General features: G+C 39.5%; 2 protein-coding genes, 1 non-coding gene and 1 pseudogene across 5 annotated transcripts in view; 2 read left to right on the plus strand and 2 right to left on the minus strand.

Annotated features, from left to right (window-relative positions):
• The window catches only part of RAD51B (RAD51 paralog B), a 735,153-nt gene that overhangs the window by 427,616 nt on the left and 286,004 nt on the right, over positions 1–21,533 (minus strand). The gene's annotated exons all lie outside the window — the stretch shown is intronic.
• LOC131754174 (small nucleolar RNA SNORA42/SNORA80 family) lies at positions 6,821–6,951 on the plus strand. Its single transcript, XR_009335207.1, has one exon. It is a non-coding gene; the product is annotated as a small nucleolar RNA SNORA42/SNORA80 family (small nucleolar RNA).
• Positions 8,087–8,559, minus strand: LOC131753309 (uncharacterized protein C4orf46 homolog). The gene is made up of 2 exons (XM_059058429.2): positions 8,371–8,559; positions 8,087–8,242 (listed from the first exon to the last, which is right to left on the minus strand). The coding sequence occupies exons 1-2, from the start codon at positions 8,557–8,559 to the stop codon at positions 8,087–8,089; spliced, it is 345 nt and encodes a 114-aa protein (XP_058914412.1).
• LOC131753307 (large ribosomal subunit protein uL6 pseudogene) lies at positions 13,645–14,186 on the plus strand (annotated as a pseudogene).

Here is a 21,533-nt window from a genome sequence, read left to right on the forward strand (position 1 = left end):
CAGGCAAGCAGCCAGCATGTCAGGGCTTTATTTTAAAGTCTGTTTAATTGTTCCATTCCAATTCAACAGTCCGAGCTCCTTTTCTAAGTACAAGATAGGGAAAAAAAAAAAAAAAAAGAAAAAAAAAGAAAAAAGAAAAAAAAAGAAAAAAGAAAAAAGATCTTACAAGATATTATCTAGTTCTTACTTCACTAGCCCCTATTGAAGAAATGCTAAGTGCTAATTAGCCACATAAACTGTGCAGATGAACTCCAAATCTTTGTGGTACTAGTCTTAGAAGGGTCTCTCTGCCCTGAGGGCCAAGTCAATCTGAAATTCACACATGCAAATTGCACCCAAGATTCACAATTGCATTCTAATTACTGCTGTTTATCCATGAACTTTCCTACTTTTCAAACTGTCTATAAAAGGAGAAAGCAGTTACAGCAAGTACCTTATAACATTCTAGTTGGATTTTTGCAAACATTTATTGACTTGGCTGACATTATAGGGGCTGTAAGAACAGACAGGAGATAACCTACATTTCCCTAGCATTTTGGTATTTTTTTCTGCTTCTTCTCTTGCCAAAAATCAATTGGCTTCCCAGTAAAGCACAAATAAAGCAAATAAACAAAACCAAAAATCTCACAGCTATTTACTGATATAAAGAAATTAAAATAATACTGTACTATGATACCAACTCAATTCACTTGGCATCATTTCCTTCTTACATAATATGTTCTATGAAACGTATAATTCTAGTGGCTTGTGTATGTCTTTCCCCCTCAAATTCAATAATCTACCCATTGATGTGATCGTCCATTTGTACAAGGAATTTTGTTATGTAAATGTCTGTGATGGATATAAGTGGATGAAAAAATAATGATAATTCTGAGATTAATTCTCATTCCAAATTCTCAATTTATGAGGAGACATCATGAGTATTTCAGTTACAGACTCCTTGTCTTGCTATTGGTCATTTCTATAACCACCATTGAAAACTTAAAAGAAACTTTTTCTCTTCTGACCAAGATGGAGTAACAGGATCAAATTTACCCTACCACCTAAAACAACCAAAAAAATATTTTTAAGACAAAACATATGAAACAGCTTTTTTTCCCCCAAGATATTGGACATCAGGCAATGAAAGACAGTGATCCCTTAGAGATGGAAAAAAATGAGGAGTGCTCTATGACTGCCCCAGCTTACTAATAATTTCTAGGCTGTGATGCAGGGAGGGAGAGGAAACCGAGATGGAGTCCACTCAAGTTGAGGAGATGGAACCTAGGACCTGGGAAGAACAAGGCAGCTAGAGTTCACATGAGAGACCTGTGGAGTCTCCCTCAAATACTCAGCAGAATACTGATTAGTACATGCATGTGAGGAAATTACTTGAGGCTGGAGAAAGAAAGATTTGATAGAAGTAAAGAGAAGAGTGCCTGGCACTCACACAAAGCCAGGAGGAATGCCTATCCTCATCAACCAGAATGGAAACATCATAAATCATGGAGCACCGAGTACAGTATACAGAAGGATCTTGCCTTGATAGTGGAGAATAATTATCTTTAAACCAAATGCTTCTGGTCCTGCCAAAAAAACAAACAAACAAAAACTTAAAAGCAATATCCAAAAGGATCAAACTGTTTCCAAATAATTCAACTACATCCCAAAACAAAGTTTAATACTTATAGGAGTGCAAAAATATACAGCACCCAAGAAGGTAAAATTCACAATGTCTGGCATCCAATCAAATATAACCTGACATAGATAGAAGCAGCAAAGTGAGACCCATAATAAAGAGAAAACTCAATCACTGAAATGGACTCAGAACTGACACAGATGCTAGAATGAGTAGATAATGATATTAAAATAGTTATTATAACTATATTCCATATGTTTGAAAAGTTAGAGATAGCAAAAAGACCCAAAATCAAACTTTTAGAGATAAACACTACCAATATATGAGATGACAAATACACTGGATGTAATCAATGGTAGATTACACATTGGAGAACTTGAAGACACAACAATAGAAACTAGTAAACATAGAAATAGACAAAAACAATTAATGAACTTGAAGCTACAGCAATAGAAACTATCTAAAATGAAACAGAAAACAATCAGCCGAATGAAAAGAGCATCAGTGAGCTATGGGTGGGGGGGACAACTTCAGGTGATTTACTATATGTGTAATAGGAGTCTCCAAGGAGGAGGATAGAAGAAAAAGAGAAGAAAAAACTTTTGAAAAAATAATGGTCAGGATTTTCCCCAATTTGATGAAAACTATAACTCTTCATAAAGAGTTATAAAGAGAAAAAGCTCAACAAATCCCAAGCATACAAAATATGAGAAAATTACATGAAGGTACACCATAATTAAGTTGCTCAAAACCAGTGAAAGGAAAAAAACTTAAAAGGAACAAGAGAAACAGATGCATTATATACAGAGAAACAAAGATAAGTGCAGTTTCTAGTTGGAAACAATGAAAATGGAAATACAGTAGTGCAAGTTCAAAAAACTGAAAGAAAAAACTGTCAACCAAGAATTCTATTCCCAGCAAAACTATCTTCCAAAAAACAAAGGTAAAATAAGGAGCTTTTTAGACATACAAAAGCTGAAAAAATTCATCACCAGCTTACCTACACTACAAGAAATAATACAGTAAGTCCTTTAGGCAGAAGGAAAATAACATCAGATGGAAATCTGGATCTATACAAAGGAATAAAGAATAATGGAAATGGTACCTAGTAGGTAAATATATAAGATATTTTATTATTTAAATATATTTTAAAGACAACTGGCTGCTTAAACAAAACTTTATTGTGTGATTCATAACATGTATAAGTAAAATATATGACAGCTACTGTAACATTGTTATACTATATGTGAAGTGGCATAATAGCAGTCAAAGATAGGCTGTGATAAGTTAAATATGTACACTATAAATTCCAAAACAACTAAATAAAGTTATAGCTAACAAGACAATCAAGGATGTAAAATGGAATCATAAAAAATACTTAATCCAAAGGAAGACAGGATACAAGGTTAATGTATGAAAGTCAATTGCTTCCTTACATACCAGCAATGAACAATTAGAAATTGAAATTAGAAACACAACACATCTTGGCACAGAGAGAGAGAGAGAGAAATACTTAGGTGTAAATCTAACAAAGTATATACAAATCTATAGGAGGAAACTATAAAACTCTGACGAAAGAACTCAAAGAAGATCTAAATAAATGGAGAGATATTCCGTGGATAGGAAGACCCAATATTCTCAAAATGTTGATTCTTCCCAATTCAATCTATAGATTCAATGCAATCCCAATCAAAATCCCAATAAATTACTTAATGGATATGGACAAACTGATTCTAAAGCTTACATGGAAAGGCAAAAGACTCATAGTAGCCCACACAATATTGAAGAAAAACAAAGATGGAGGACTGAAACTACCCGACTTCAAGACTTACTATAAAGCTACAGTAATCTAGGGAGTGTGCTATTAGTGAAAGAACGGATAACTAGATCAATGGAAAAGAGTAGAGAGTTCATAACTCACATATAGTTAACTGAATTTTGACAAAGGAGCCAAAGGCAATTCAACATAGAAGGATCGTCTTTTTATCAAATGGTGCTGAAACAACTGGACATCCACATTAAAAAACAAAAAATAATTTAGACACTTACCTTACACCCTTCACAAAAATTAACTCAAAATGGATGATAGAACTAAATATAAAACACAAAACTAGGGCTTCCCTGGTGGCGCAGCGGTTGAGAGTCCGCTTGCCGATGCAGGGGACATGGGTTCATGCCCCAGTCCAGGAAGATCTCACATGCTGCGAAGCAGCTAGGCCCGTGAGCCATGGCCGCTGAGCCTGTGCGTCTGGAGCCTGTGCCCCACAATGGGAGAGGCCACAACAGTGAGAGGCCCACGTACCGCAAAAAAAACCAAAACACAAACCTGTAGAACTCTAGACAATAACATAGGAGAAAAGCTAGGTGACTTTGGGCATGGCCATGAGTTTCTGGATATAACAGCAAAAGCACTCTCCATGAAAGAAAAAATTGTCAAGCTGGACTTCATTAAAATTAAAAACTTCTCAGCAAATGACACTGTTAAGAGAATGAAAAGACAAGCCACAGAGTGAAAGAAAATCTTTGCAAAACACATACTGGATACAGGACTTGTATCCAAAATATACAAGGGACTCAAGGGACTCTAAAAACTCTTAAACAATCTGATTTAAAAATGGGTAAAAGATCTTAATAGGCATCTCACCAAATAAGACATACAGATGACAAGTAAGTATTTTTTTTTTGCGGTATGCGGGCCTCTCACTGTTGTGGCCTCTCCCGTTGCGGAGCACAGGCTCCGGACGCGCAGGCCTAGCGGCCATGGCTCACGGGCTTAGTTGCTCCGCGGCATGTGGGATCTTCCCGGACCAGGGCACGAACCCGTGTCTCCTGCATCGGCAGGCGGATTCTCAACCACTGCGCCACCAGGGAAGCCCGACAAGTAAGTATTTTAAAATATGCTCAACCTCATGTCATTAGGGACTTGAAAATTAAAATAATAATGAGATACCACTAAACATCTATTAGAATGGCTAAGATTCAAAGCACCAACATTATTAAATGCCGGCAAGCATGTGGAACAACAGGAACTCTACTTCATTGCTGGGGAAATGCAAAAGGGTACAGCCACTTTGGAAGACAGTTTGTTTCTTACAAAGCTAAACATGTACCATCCCATAATCTAGCCATTCTACCCTCAGGTATTTATCCATGAAAAAAGAAAGCACACCTCTATTCAATGACTTGTAGTCAAATGTTCATAGTAGCTTTATTTATAATATTCATAAACTGGAAAGAACCCAAAATATCCATCAATAGGTGACTGGATAAGTAAATTGTGTTATATGCATACAATGGAATACTACTTAACAATAAAAACCAATAAAATAATGATAGCTGCAACACCATGGATGAATCTCAAAATAATTAAGCTGAGTGAAAAAGCTGGACCAAAGAGAGTTTACCCTGTATGATTCTTTTTATATAAGACTCTAGAAAATGCAAACTAATCTACAGTGACAAAAACAGATGAGTAGTTTGCTTGAGGAGGGTAAGGTGGGGAAGGATGGGAGAGATGGATTAAAACAGCTACATAGAAACGTTTGGGGATGATGGACATGTTCATTATCTTGATTGTGGTGATGACTTCATGGGTGTATACATATGTTAAAACTTATCAAATTGTATTAAATATGTGCTCTTTATTGGGTGTCAATTATGACTCAATAAAGCTGTTAAAAATTTTTAAAGCTCCCATTTTTAGTGTCCTGTTTGACTCTTTAGTCACAGTAATTCCCTCCTGTTGTGTTGTCTTTCTCCACAATAGTCAGTTGTTTAAAATATAAAGTACTTCCTCATTCACCATTAAATTAAAAATATTTAATGAAAACCTAATGTATGTAAGTCAGTGGACTGGGCAATTGAAGGGGATACAATTGGACAATACAGGGATAGATGTCAGATGACAAGGGATAAGCAATACTGATGATGATGAAGTGTAGTTAATTTTACCAGAGTATAAAAAGCCTCAGAGAATGATTAAACAGGAAGGTAAATTTCAGGTCACAAAGAACTCTTCTAGAAAGTCTTAAAAAATGGTAAGGTTAAGATGTCAGAATTTCACAAATACAGAAGTCAAACACAAGTTCTTAAAGTTAAATTCTTTTATAATCTCATTTATTAAACTGCAATATATTAAATCTCAAGGAAAGGACATAATATTAGGGAGGAGCTAATTCTAAACAGTGGATTATAGGACACATTTACTCATAGTATGTCTTCTGTGTGAAAATTATGGAAACAATTTAGTCCCAGTACCATCTAATTGAACTACTTCTCCTGAGTTTATAGACTTCAGTTGATTGTTCTAAAATTTATCAGCTTTGGCACTCTCCCCTCAAGGGCCAGGAATCTCTGGCTGTTATGCCTCAAGTGGAATAAATCTCCTGGAGAAATTCTTTTGCTACCACAACTATTTCAGTGTGGTTCTAAGTGGTGAGTCCCAATGCTTGCCAAATTCTTCTGGTTTGATCCCATCTGGATGAACCCAAAATATAGCAAAATAGCACCTTCTACTTCCTGGTCATATTCAATTATCCAATGTTCCTCCAAACTCACGCCTACTTTTATCTTTAAGAAACTGCTGGCCTAAGGCTCTTAACCTAATAAATAACAGTGGGTAGAAACAGGCGCAAGGACTATCCATTCCACTCTCCACCACTGCTGCACTCTTTAACTTTCACCTTACTGAAAAAGCGACCAAGGAGAGAAAAGTCTATGTATCTAACCATAGTTATGGACCAAATTACATGAACTTGAAAGTGCCTTAGCAATTAAGGGTTCCATATGGAGGAAAGCACATAGTGCCTCTTTCTAGTTGCACTTAACTTCTGTCTAAAATCTAAGCCAAAGCTCTTTCTCCCAAGCTTTCTCTTTATTAGAGAAGCAAAATTCTTTCTGTCTAGTTTCTCAAGGTCCTTCCATCCACTTTAAGCTTAAGTGCATTCCAGTCAGCCAACGACATCTATGCAATCTGAGAGGCTCACAACTGAAATTCCCCTGAATCACTCCTTCTGAAGCTTCCAAACTTTCTTTTGTTGCTTCTGGCCTTCGCTAATTCAATCTTAGCTTTTGTTTCCTAACTCATTCCTCCTCCCCATGCTATTGGGTTCAACAAGTAGTTCTACTACCTTTTTTTTTTTTTGGGGGGGGGTGTTTGAACAAAAGTTTATTTTTGTACATTTTAAAAATTGCAATTTTCGTGCATGGGTTGGATTTATAGCAGGCCCGTCCCCCTGGGCCTCTCATAGTGTCCCATGCCAGAGCAAACTGGCCCAGAACCATTGCCTGGCCTCTGCCCATAGGCTGCAGGCACTGAAGCGGGTTGCACAGTGGAAAAAAAAAAAAAAAATTGTAATTTTCATGACACATAAGAAAAACATCTAATATCAAACATTCTAATATCAAAATAAGCATCTCTTTGGTATAGGAACACATCATATGTATTATCCTTAAATTAAAAAAATTAATCAGGAACTATGACCTAATATGCTAAACAAAACTATCCTTTGCCCATCCATGTGTCCCCTTTCACAGGCCCATTGTGGGGCTTGGGAATATAGTTCTCTACATACCTCCTTACCTACAAAGAAGTAAGATACTGTATCAGAGGTGTCCAGAAGTTACACAGCAAGAGAATTAGTTGGTTCAATCACAGACATATATGTGATTTGAAGATCACATCAAATCACTGATGACATACATCAGCCTGCCGATGCAGGGGACACGGGTTCGTGCCCCGGTCCGGGAGGATCCCACATGCCACGGAGCGGCTGGGCCCGTGAGCCATGGCCGCTGAGCCTGCGCGTTCGGAGCCCATGCTCGGCAACGGGAGAGGCCACAGCAGTGAGAGGCCCATGCACCGCAAAAAAAAAAAAAAAAAGATAACATTTTCCTTCAGGTCAATGAGGTTCTGACTCAAATATCTTTTCGAGAAACAATTATAATCTTCATGCTAAAAACAGGAAGAAAAAATAGCTTTTAATTACGTTGTGAACTCTTATTCATCAAACATTTGGTGACTGTTGTGTAACAGACTTCTAGCTGCTGGAAATATGTAAGTAATAAGACACAATCATTGGTTCTAGGGAACTTAGCCTAATGGAGCTGAATCTAACATTGGTCCATATAATAAAGCTCGACTTTAAACTCTGCCATTTTTGTTATCTTCTTGCAAACTGAAGAGGATAATGGTCCACCTAGTTTGCTACTGGTAGCACTGTGGCATTATTAATATTATCTACTGATTAAATTAACTTTCATAGAAGAGTCTTTGAAAGTTTAGAGAACAGAAAGTGTTTAAAGATAAACGGGCCAGCATAAAAAATAACATCATATTGTTTTCACAAAATGAAGAAAACCAAGAAAAATTTCAGCTTCTGTATACAGAACTGCTGGTGATTATCCTACCCATACGGTACATGTGTGGATAGGATAATAAATGAGGTGGTATGGATTATTACAGTCAAATCAGTTGTCAGGTTTCAAGGAATCATAGCCTTCTTTCAAGAGGTCCCGCCATGTTTTAAGGAAACGTGGATTTTCTGTACATTTGAAGGCAAGCTCTTCCACTTGAGCTGATACTGCAGATGCAGCTTCAAGAAGTTTGGTTAATGAAAATGCTGCCTGTGAACGCGGCAGGCCGTGAAAACATACAGACCAAAGAACAGACCCTCAAGTTACACATCCGCACTGCATTCTACGTGCTCGCTTGGAACCAGCCTGCTCAGCAGAGACAGAAACTGCGGCAGCACTCTCGCCATCTTGTCTCCGATCTGCAGCTCCACCTCCTCCAGCGGGTCCACCGGCCGGCCGCTGTTCCTGTTTGGAACCGGCCGGCCCCAACCCCCCGGGGTGCCGGGGGAAGATGCTGAAGACGCGTCTGAAGATGAGGCAGAGGGTGGCGGCTGCGGGGAAAGCCGCAGCTCCTCCGCGCCCGCCATTGAGCGGGCGCTGAGAGGTGGGACGGCACCTCGGCGGCCGAACCGATACCCTCTACTTCCTTTTAACAGAACAATCTTGGGCCCTTTTATGATGAACACAAGATAGGTTCAACCTATACTCCAGTTACAAATAATTTCACATCTAAGCTATTCATCACACAAAGAGTTTCAGAATAACACGAAATATCTCAAGCTTCTCAAAAATATGAATTTAACATTCTATGTAGATTATATTCTAGATTTATATGCTAGTGTTTAGCTAAATGAAAACCAGGGGCCAAACCTAAGTATACTCCAGATGTCTTCCTAGGGTGAGTTCAACATGTACAAAAATTTTTGGACAAGATACACTGTAGCTAAGTACAGATGAAAGCTATAAAGAAAAGGGAAATGCATGAATCACTGTCATGGTATAAATAACTTTCAGGAATTCATTTCCGGACAACTCACTCCATTCATATTTTACTGCTAAATTTAGGAGAATACTATTGAACAAGAACGGCTCAGAATAGCTAATTATAAAATACCTATTTTAAATTATTATTTATATATATGAGATAATATTTCCTATGATCAGATTTTTTACAATAATAATTTGTTGAACACAATATGTATAACAGGCACATTATACAGATCATGTAGTACAATACTCATAATAACGCTAAAGTATTGTTATTATTATTCCCATATTACAGAGGAAGAAACAGAGTCCCTAAAACCTTTAGTTACTTGCCCAATTTACCCTGCCAGTAGATGGCAGAACAATATATTCAAACCCAAATCTCTCTGGCTCCAAAACCTCTGCCTTTTCCAGTAAGATGCATTTCCTGCCTATTGAAGTAGCTATTATTAGTCTAGTGCTTTGGAAAATTCCTGACACATGGAGTCTGGAGCAGTATAGTGGAAAAACACTTGTGAGCCTAAGCTCTGGCAGGTATGTGACCTTGGCCTAATCCTGTTACTTTTGTAGGCTCTTTTTTCATCTATAAAATGAAGCTTGTGTAGTTAACATCTAAGGACCCTTCCAGTACTAATGCTTTATCAAACTATGATTCTATGAATTATAGACAATGTAAAAAAGGGGACTGGGAGAAAGGATGAGTGACAGAAGGGTTAACTGGGCATTAGAAACAATATAGCCAAGTTAAGTCCAGGATTGAGATAAAACAGGCAGAATTGAAAGAAAAAAATGGCTTTGTAGTATTATATTCCCAACATGAATAAAAAGACTTTATATAGTACCTATAAAGTTAAACAGGATCCTATCACCAAAGAATTTAATCAAATAAACTTGCCTATTTGAATTTAACATCAATTAAAATTTAAATTCTTTGAAATAAAATACAAAATTCATACAGATAGGAGAAACCATCAGACAAACCCAAACACAGACACACTGAGTTTTTTTTCACCAGGCTCTCAGAACTATGTGAGGTTCCTCTTATATAAACAGGAGTGTGTCGTGCCACAACTACTGAAGCCCGCGTGCCTAGAGCCCGTGCTCCGCAACAAGAGAAGCCACCGCAATGAGAAGCCCGCACACCACAACGAAGAGTAGCCCCTGCTCACTGCAACTAGAGAAAGCCTGTGTGCAGCAGCAAAGACCCAATGCAGCCTAAAACAAATATAGATAAATAAATAAATTTATTTTAAAAACCAAAGGAAAACAGGAGTGTGGGTTGGCACTGCTAGGTAGAAGGCAAGACAGTTGATGCAGTTTCCAGAAAGAAGGGCAGAGAACAACCCACTGTACCTAAAAAGGCTCTCTTCATCAGCCAAAAACAATGACTGGGTGGAAGTTTTGTTCTGCTTTCAATATTCAGGCCAGCAAGGTCAGTCTGTGCACACTGGAATGATTTAAAACCTTCATAATAACATGGCTTCTCCTTATATTCAGCCAAGATTCTTCAAGCAGATTTCCTGATTCTTGCTCAGCTTTCTAATATGATGAGAACGAAGTGTCTCTTTGTTCAGTTACCATCACTAAGAGCCAATACGAGATGTATGCAGACAAGCTCCATGGGAAAACCTCACAAGCCAGAGGTGAAAGGACACCAAAGCTAGTTCTCCAACTAGAGGCTGGATGGACAGCGAATGACCAAGAGCTCTCTGGGCCTTGGGAGACCTAATGGCTTGGGATATACTGTCAGAGATGAGAAGGGGTCAAGTTTCTAGGCTTGTAAGCTCTGGTTATCCATCTTAAGCTCTCCCAATAGATAAATACGTTTTAGGTGGAAAAAAGAAAAAAAAGAAGAAGATGAACAGCCTGGCAAAAGAACCTAAGACAAACCAAATCTTCCACAGGATGCTCTCAGACTAAAAGGCTGAGGAATGTAGAGCGGGGAAAAACTCCCCAAAGAGGGAGGAGAGGGAAAAAAATTAAAGCCATCAGTTCTGACATTTGCCAAGGAAGGAGAGTGAGAACACTCCTCAAACTGCCTATAAACCAGGTAAAAGTGACTGTTGGTTCGGACAGAGTCCACACATCCTAACAACGCCCCACCGCCAAGGCCACCACCCCTGGGCTTCCACTGAAAATTGCAGCTGCTTTCCAAAGCCCAGAAAGCAACAGGCAGAATATAGTGACAGCTGGAAGGAAGGGGATTAGGCGAGGACTTGGCATAAAATAGGAGTGCAGCCAAAATGCACAAATATGAAGGGAGAGTGACAATTTTCCTGTGTGGTTTGTGTGTGTGGTATGGGGGTAGTTCAAAATAAGAGTGAGCCAAAGTTCTGGCCTTGATTGCCTGGAGGCTTTGGCAGTCTCAGCCTTTCTCATGGCAGATGGGCCAGGAAATGAAGCTTTCAGCTGTCTGCTTCAATGTTCTCCTCACTGTCACCATTTTCGTGTTCAGCCCCTGGCTCATTTGCATTTTCTTCTTCTTTTGGGGATTAGCGCATACAGGTAGACAAAATTCATTTTGGTTACTCAAGACTGTCATTGCCTCCCACACCTTACCTGTCAGCTAAGAACATCAAGAACATGAAATCCTGACAGAGTACAAAACAAACTATAGAATTAGATGATCTGCAAGGGGCCTTTGAGACCTTCTAATCCAGCCTGATTTTACAAATGGGGAAACTTAAGAGTAGCAGTAGGAAGTAAGGTGATCTGCTGAAATCATACTAATATTTAGAAAGTAGCAAAGTCAGGACAAATATCCAGCTCTCCCATTCCCATCCAGCCAGTGCCCTGTCCAAAAAAATCAGTGTTCCTTTAGGACTCTATCTCAGACAAAATACTAGTATTCCCCCATCGAACCCTTTTTAAATGAGGACTTGATAAGAATTGTGACGTATTCTCTCTCTGTTTCCTGATCAAAAATTCACACATAAGTTTGGTAAATAATTATCCAAAGTGTTAGGTCTTTTGTTTTTGCGGTACGCGGGCCTCTCACTGTTGTGGCCTCTCCCGTTGCGGAGCACAGGCTCCGGATGCACAGGTTCAGCGGCCATGGCTCACGGGCCCAACCGCCCCGCGGGATCTTCCCAGACCAGGGCACGAACCCGCGTCCCCTGCATTGGCAGGCGGACTCTCAACCACTGCGCCACCAAGGAAGCCCAAAGTGTTAGGTCTTAAGGAAAAGAGACTTGGAGACTCATATAACTAACAGCACTCAGAGAAAAGACTCAACCTAAAACCAAGCAGAATGCTTTTATTTCCTTTGTTTTAGGAGATAAATCCAAAAAAAAGAAACAAATGGGACCTAATTAAACTTAAAAGCTTTTGCACAACAAAGGAAACTATCAACAAAACAAAAAGAGAACCTACTGAATGGGAGAAAATATTTGCAAATGATATGACTGGTAAGGGATTAATATCCAACATATATAAACAGTTCACACAACTCAACATAAAAAAAAAACAACCCATACAATCCAATTTAAAAATGGGCAGAAGACCTGAACAGACATTTTTCCTAAGAGGAAATGCAGGTGGCCGAGAGGCACATGAAAAGATGGTCAACACTGTTAATCAGCAGGGAAATGCAAATCAAAACCACAATGAGTTCACAACTGTAAGAATGGCCATCATCAAAAAGAGCACAAGGGGGCTTCCCTGGTGGCGCAGTGGTTGAGAGTCCGCCTGCCGATGCAGGGGACACGGGTTCGTGCCCCGGTCTGGGAGGATCCCATGTGCCGCGGAGCGGCTGGGCCCATGGGCCATGGCCGCTGAGCCTGTGCATCCGGAGCCTGTGCTCCGCAACGGGAGAGGCCACAACAGTGAGGTCCGCGTACCACAAAAAAAAAAGAACACAAGGAACAAACGTTGGCGAGGATGCAGAGAAAAGGGAACCCTCGTACACTGTTGGTGGGAATGTAAATTGGTGTAGCCACTGTGGAAAACAGAATGGAAGTTTCTCAAAAAACTAAAAATAGAACTACCATATGACCCAGCAGTTCCACTCCTGGGTATATATCTGAAAACAAAACAAACAAACAAAGTCCCACTAATTCGAAAAAATACATGCACCTCAATGTTCATAGTAGCATTATTTACAATTGCCAAGATATGCAAGCAACCTAAGTGTCCATCAAACAGATGAGTGGATAAAGAAGATGTGGTATGTATGTATGTGTATGTATATATATATATATATATATATATATATATATATATATAAAAAATGGAATTTTTCCCTTTTTGCCAAAAGAAATAATTTCTGATATTGAGAAATATCACATTCTCAGAAAAAGGTAACCAACCTTTAAGGGCTTAAAAGATTCCTACTCTGAAAAGGAGTTTATAAGTGTGGAGAGAGAGGTGGAAATACGGCCCCTTGACATCCACAGGGGATTGGTTCTAGGACACCCCGCATAGACAGCAAAATCCTCGGATGCTCAAGTCCCCTACATAAAATTCCTCAGTACAGTCGGCTCTCCATATCCACGGGTTCCACATCCATGGATATGCAGGGCCCACTGTATAATGGTTTATACGTAAGGTCATAACAAAGCAATCTCAAATTGTGGTTTATTCCACTAAAAATTTTCTTTTCAGTACTATGGAAATCATGTTAAAATATGACATTAAAAAATGAAAACAAAAATACCTCACCGCCCTTCGCTGCATCTACTGCAAGAATGAAGCCAGTTCTCAACAATCAGACTGTCGACATTCTGGAAATGTCGACATCACCCTGAAGGGATGCATAGTTACTGTGAAGGGCCCCAGAGGAACCCTGAGGAGGGACTTCAATCACATCAACGTAGATCTCAGTCGCCTTGCAAGGAAAAAGAAGAGGCTCTGGGTTGACATTAGGTGGGGAAACAAAGGACTGGCCATCATGGGCACTATCTGTAGTTGTGTAAAGAACATGAGCAAGGGTGTTACACTGGGGGTTGTTACAAGGTGAAGTCTATGTGTGCTCACCTCCCCATCAATATCCTCATTCAGAATAGGTCTCTCATTGAACTCTAAAATGTCCTGAGTGGAAAAAACATCCACAGGGTATCTCAAGCAAGCCCAGAAAAATGAGTTAATTCTTGAAGGAAAACTATATTGAACTTGTGTCAAATTCAGCTGCTTTGATTTAGCAAGTCACAATAGTTAAAAATATCAGAAAAATTGGGGGAATGATATCTATGTCTCTTAAAAAGGAATAGTTCAGCAGGCTGATGAATAAGATCTAAAAGTTGTCTAGCTATGGAAACAAGATGTTGGATAATTCCTAAGACCTGTTTGTGATATTTTAAAGATGCAATAAATACCCTCTATTTTGGGAAGGGGGGTGGGGCACTGGACACTTCACTAACTAGTTAAATTAGCTAACTTTTCCTTCCTTCTATACATTTTCATTTAACAGATTCTCTAGTGCTTACCCTTTACCAAGTACTATTCAATTCTGGGAATAGGAACTTAAAGACAGTACTTCTGACATAAAGGCATGCAAAGTTAACTGGGGGAAACCAAATGTCAATGGCATGACCAGAGTAGTACTTCCAGTAATAAAGTTTACTTAGAAAGTACATGGGAGGGGTACCAGGCCAGCATGGGAAGTTCCAGGAAGGCTAATTGAAGAAGGTGACACCTGAGATGAGGATAAAGAAGAATTGGTAGGTTAAAAAAATACAAGTAATGAGTTCTTGTATTATTCTTCATTTAAAAAAAAAATCTAACATTCTTGTTTCATATGAGAATTTGATCTGTTACATAAGACTTTGGAAGGAAAAAAATGACATCATTATTGTTATGTCAAAATATCAATAATACTATTTAACAAAAAGTACTAGAACACATTAAATATCAAAAGACAAAGACACACAAAAAAACACGCAACAGTGTACATCAACTAAACCTCAATTAAAAAAAACCAGTAATGTTAATGTAACACCCAAACATGAGAGAACATGGTAACTTTTCAGAGCTGTCACAGGACCTCATCTATGCATATTTATAAAGAGCACTAACTGTGGGCAAGGCATTCTGTTGGGTGCTGTAGTAGATGAGATAATGAATAAAGATGGTCTCACTCACAGGGAATTTATCACCTCAATTTACCAGCATGTTCCTTCAGGAGAGAGAAAGGTCTAGAGCAGCAGCTCTCAAACCTTTCCCACCTGGGACCAATTTATACTCTTAAAAACTATTAAGGACTCATAGAGCTTTTATTTATGAGGGATATGTTGACCATATCAGAAGTTAAAACTGATGATCCCAAACTCCCATTCCTTCCTTCCCCTACCCCATCCCTCCCTGGCAACCACAAGTCTGTTATCTATATCTGTGAGTCTGTTTTTGTTTCCTAGATATGTTGATTTGCATCGTATTTTGGATTCCATATATAACTGATATCATATGGTATTTGTCTTTCTCTTTCTGATTTACTTTGCTTAGTATGATAATCTCTAGTTTGGTATTAGCAGTGGCAAATTATTATATATAGTATGGATAAACAACAAGGTCCTACTGTATAGCAGAGGGAACTATATTCAATATTCTGTGACAAACCATAATGGAAAAGAATATGAAAAAGACTCACTTTGCTGTATAGAAGAAATTAAAACAACACTGTAAATCAACTATGCTTCAATAAAATTTTAAAAAACTAAAAAAAAGAAATTAAAACTGAATAATTTTTAAGTATTTGTTGATTTGTTTAAAAGTAACAATAAACCTATAACCTCAACATAAATAATGTATTTTTATGAAAAATAGTTGCATTTTCTAAAATGAAAAGTTTAGTGAGACAAATGCCACTGTTTTACAGTCTTGCCAATCTCTTTAATGTCTGGCTTAATACATTCCAATATCTGGTTCTTCATTAATCTGGCTCTTCATTAAAATATCATACTTCACATGTCCTCTAGAAAACTCCACTGTACACATGTGAGAAAATGAGAATGAAAAAGGCAAATAATGCCTTAATATTATGATGGAAAAAGTTCACCCTCACAGATCCCTTGAAAGGATCTCTGGGGACCCTTGGGTATCTCATCACATTTTAAGAACTACTGGTCTATGGCAATAAAAGTCATATTCAAAACTGGGTAAATAAAGACTATGAGTTCAAGTTTACTCTACTTGAGGTTTTAACTGAGGGCAAATCTTGCAGTAAGAGTTCCCTATCTAGGCCACTAATTCTAAGAGTGGACTTGTTTTCTTGGAACTGAGACAACCCAGGTTGCATGAATGGGTCCACTCTCTCTGGCATTGTGAAGACTGCCTCCTCAAAGGGCTTGGGCTGGGTGGGTCTTAGCACAGTGATGGAGGTGACCATATTCCTGCTTTGCTTGGGACAGTCCAGCTTTATTCCCATTGTGCCAGAGTAATTATTAGTAGAGCCCCTTCACTCTCCAAAGTATCCAGTTTGGACGGTAAGTTATATGGTCACCTTGACAATACCTTGCACAAGCATTCTGCTTCTTCCCACCTTGTGGACAGGTCTAAAAGAAGCCATGCTGGGTTTGGTTTACATAGTAATATTCCTCTAACCTCTCTCCTAAAAAAAAAAAAAAAAAAAAAAAAAGCCAATCATGGGAGAAAATTCCTCCCGATCTCTTGGTTTCTGTCTTCTTTTCCTTTCTTAAACTGTTGACAGCAACCATTCTCAACAACTCTATATGACAGCACGTGCTGCTTGTTCTCCTGCTATGCATCTAGTTCAGTGTTTGAACTACAGGGTGTAACTTTGCCCAACTATTTCAAATTGGTTGGAACATAACCTATTGATCAAGGGCTACAAATTAACCAGACTGGGTTAACCGCTAGGCTAATAAAACACTGGGCAAAACCTAGCACACAGATTCACCCCATCACCAGAAATGGAGGCAACTCAGTAAGACAAGAGACTTCTTTGAAAAAGTATTACACTTCCCAGGCCTAATCCTGTGAGCATGGCAGGGGGTATGAAGAGGAATGGAAAAGAAGTGCCGTAAATTCTGAATAGTGAACCTTGAAACTGACGTGAATTTGGCTTTGCATACCCGAGTGGCAGGGAAACCTCAGCAGTTATCCAGTGCTTTTAGAGAGCAGGGTAAAATTATAAGAACATTTTTATGAGTTGTGGCTGGCAAGCCCTAGCCTGTTAAAACTCTTTAAAAACCAATGCCTTGGTGGAGGTAACATTTACTGTTTACTGTAGCTCTGGTTGTTAGGGGTTACTGCTAAGGTCCCAGTTTTCCATGACATCAGCAGCATTCCAAGGGAAGTGTGTGTCAGTGACTTTCAGTAATGACTCGGTTTTCCAAATGTTCAAAGCTTCTGCCAAGCTGCCCTACACCTGCACACCAGCTGAGTTAGAGGAAAAGGAAAAGCAAGATGGATTAAGTGGGATTTTTGTCTGGGTTCCTTAATGAGACTAAAGGCTTCCTTCTTTCACTGTTTGCTTTGGTGTAATAAATGGATGCCAGTGCCTCTAGGAGTGACATGACGCATCCTTACCTTTTCATAAACCAATCAGACTGTCTCTCACAACTTCTCACTATCATATTCTGGACTAGCCTTTCGAGACTTTTCTTCTGCGGGGAAAGTTTAGGGCTTAGTGAGAAGATCAGCACGGCATGCCAACACTCTGGGAGGGATTCCGAGGGAGGCATCGGCTGCTCCCCAAATTAGCAGGAAACAGAAGCAGTGAAGAGACGTTACTGCGTAGCTGCCAAAAGGATCACCTGGCTTTCAACGTTTCAAATCAGACGTGTCCTCTCAAGGGAGCAGCAGACCTCATTCCAGAGTCTGTCCTCACCAAAACAAGCATCTGGTTAACTTCATCCAAGGGTGCCTACTGGCCGCTCAAGAGGCTTGTGACTGGTGCTGTGGCCAATACTAATTATGTACTTATATAAGACAGACCTTTTTTCCAAAAGGCTTGAAGCATTTTTTCGGCGTTAAACTCATCAGTGTTCATGACAACCCTCTGAGAGGTGGCAAAATATTAGTTCAGGTGTGAGAAATTGGGGGGTGGGGTTGAGGAGAATTAAGTCCTCTGCCAAGAGTAAGGCAGGAGGAGATCTCCCAGAGCCCCAGCCCCACACCTTTAGGCCTGTGGTAACTGGCCCCTCTCCAGGCTTGCTCCAGTCTGCCCAGCCTAACCTGCTCTTTTGTCTCTGTCAAAAGGGTTGTGGAATACAAAATTTGTTGTTAACGAGGCAAAGCTTGGAAGCTAGCAAAGGAAAACAAGAACAATTTTATGTAAAGACACAGAGGAATATCCTCTTAAGGGTTTTGGTAAGAATGATTTATGCATTCAATATCTGCTTCTATGAATGACACAAGGTAGAAGATTCAATCTTTCTGTACTTCAGTTTCCTCACCTATAAAATCTAAATATAGACACACACACACACACATATACCATTAAAAATACCAGAGATGTTTAGAAATTTTAATAATTAATGTATTAAACTGCATAGAGATCTTTGGGGGGGGGGAAATCTCTGAAATGCTAAAAGGTGCCCTCTTTTATAGTATATTGCACAGTTCTAGAGGAAATTCTTTTAATTACTGGTATATATCTTCTTAGGAAATAGGAATAAATTCATAGGCTTTCAAGTGATTCTTAAAATAAAAGCCTCTACAATGAAAAAAAATAATAATCATCTTTAACTTTGCAGAAACAACAAGGATTCTTTTTAAGTTGTAGGGGTGGCATCCTCTGTGGTTTAGGGTAGCCGCAGATAACATAATACTCACAAAAATGGCTGTGTCTCATAATTTCTCTTAGACTTCATTAAAAAGAATTCAAACATGACAAAATACTAAAGGAATCATTCTCATTCAACCGTAGATTGCCTGTGAAGACTGGAAAACACAAGTTTTGGGTTCAATCCCTGGATTAAACTATAAAAGTCTGTCCAGCGTAATCTCATGTTGAGTCCTGAGCCTGTTTCCTTGAATAACTTTTAAAGAGGGAATTTTACAATTATGGCTTGTTAGCAAGAGACTGAGCTATTTATTACCAATTAGAAAACAAGTCTTTCAATAAACTTTCTGGTACATAGAACGGTTATCTCTGAAACTAAATTCCACAAGTCATTTTCATAAATAAGTACATATATAAATTAGGAAGAGGGGGTATGGCATGGGGTAGACATAAAACGCTTAAATTCTAAGAAAAAAGAATTGAAAAAAAAAAGTTTCTTTTCTTCCTGAAGATAAAAGATTTAATGAGTGACTAATCTCCCTTAGTAAAGTTCCTTTGGTAATTGCCCTATTCTAAGCCACACTAATTTTGCTAGGAGCCTTTACTGTTAAAAGATGTTGGGCTTCCCTGGTGGTGCAGTGGTTGAGAGGAGAAGATGCAGGGGACATGGGTTCGTGCCCCCGTCCAGGAAGATCCCACATGCCGCGGAGCAGCTGGGCCCGTGAGCCACGGCCGCTGAGCCTGTGCATCCGGAGCCTGTGCTCCGCAGCGGGAGAGGCCACAACAGTGAGAGGCCCGCGTACCGCAAAAAAAAAAAAAAAAAAAAAAAGATGTTGTTTTATGATGTTAAGCTACACTCAAAAGCCATGTAACAAAATGGCAAAATATGCTTCTGATTTTGTTATGTTACCAACCTATACTTATCCAGAAATTCTAACTGCCAAGTGTCTTTTACCTAACACAGACTGCATTTTTCACCACCCTCTCTTCCCCACATAAAGTAACAACGTCATTAAGAGTGGAAAACTGGGAATAAAAACCTGAGCCCTGGAAAAAAATACTAAATGGGAATCTGCCTCCAGCTCTGCAAATTTTCAAACTTGTCCTGGCCTCTCGGGTCTGGAAGCTAGACTTCTGCACCTAGAATATGGCTGGATGAGGAAGGCAGTCTCAATTCACACCCTGAGGGCTAGGAACAGAACACACACTCCATACAGACCTCTAAAGAGGTTCAGGGGCTTGTGTGACAGAGAAGCCTTTTTTAATTGGCCCTTGGTGATGTCATGCCCATGTCTCCAGGGCCCAGGAAATGCACCATGACTAATGGAGCACCTCATTTGTGAATACACATTCCATCTCAGAGCAGCAGCAGCAGGCAGAGTTTCAAGGCAACGAAGACCCAGTTAGAGAATGCCAGTCACCCGCGCACAGAGGGCCTTCAGTTGTCCTGAAATAGACTGCTCTTGTTCACCGCCTCGGAAAACTCTACAACTACCTGTATCCCTGTGGCCTGTGTAGGATAGTAGCCCTAAAACTGGGTTGTTCTGTCTTTTTTTTTGGCTGTGTTGGGTCTTCGTTGCTGCGTGCAGGCTTTCTCTAGTTGTGGCGAGCGGGAGCTACTCTTCATTGAGGTGGGTGGGCTTCTCATTGCAGTGGCTTCTCTTGTCAAGGAACACGGGCTCTAGGCACGTGGGCTTCAGTAGCTGTGGCTCGCGGGCTCTAGAGTGCAGTCTCAGTAGTTGTGGTGCACGGGCTTAGTTGCCCTGTGGCATGTGGTATCTTCCCGGACCAGGGCTTGAACCCGTGTCCCCTGCACTGGCAGGCAGATTCTTAACCACTGCACCACCAGGGAAGTCCCTAGGCTTGTTTTTTCTTTTAAGTTACTCTCTTTAGGGAAAGAAAAAAGGTCACTGTAATAGGGCACACGTCCTTCCAGATTTCTATCAGCAAACCTTCTCTGTAAAGGACAAGATGATACAAATGGCCATATGGTCTCTGTTGTCTCATTTCTGCCCCTGCAGTGCAAAAACAGCCACAGACGATACCTAAATGAATAAACATGGCTGGGTTGCAATAACATGTGATTTACAAAAACAGGCAGCAGGCTGATTTGGCTCATTGGCCGTGGTCTGCTGACCTCTTTATTAAAGAGTAGACCACTCCTTCCTCTGCCACATACTCGGACCAAAGTACTCTCAAATAAGAGTGCAGTTACAGGAAAGGATGTGAAGGAGTTTCCACAATATAACTGTGATAGCTACCCTATCTAGAACCTAAAGACAGTTTACAGAGAGGCAATCTAGCCCATGGTTGCAGAACGTAGGCTCTGCAGTCAAATGACTAGGTTACAAATTCTGACTTTGCTACTTCTGCATTTAAAGACTTGGACAAGGTACATTATTCCTATGAGCCTTGGTTCCTTCATCTGCAAAATTGGGTACCAAACTGTTCCTACTCAATAGGGTTAATATGAAACTTCAATGAGATAATATGTGAATAAAGCTTATCCTAGTGCCTAGGATATTGGAGTGCCCAATAATTACCTGCCACTATTGCTAGATTTTTTTCTAAGTAACCATAATTACTACTCTTGACTGCAGTAGGCCAAAGTGAAGAGGCAGATTACCACAAATGCTAGTACACGGTGAACTTCTTTCCAATTCCATTAATATCTATTAATGCTATCATCATCTTTAGTAGCTGCATAGCATTTCACAGGAAATGCACCATAACTGAACCAAATGCCAATTGTTCAACATCCATTTACTGTCTTCTTGCCATTATAAACAGCAGTGTGATAAACGTCTTTAAACATGCACCTGTGAATACTTCTTCGAATTCTGTTCCTTGGGGCAAAAAGGTGTGCATGTTTTAAAGAACTTGAAATTATTC

Source organism: Kogia breviceps, chromosome 3 (genome assembly GCF_026419965.1).
Source record: "Kogia breviceps isolate mKogBre1 chromosome 3, mKogBre1 haplotype 1, whole genome shotgun sequence".
In the NCBI taxonomy this organism is placed as follows: domain Eukaryota; kingdom Metazoa; phylum Chordata; class Mammalia; order Artiodactyla; family Physeteridae; genus Kogia; species Kogia breviceps.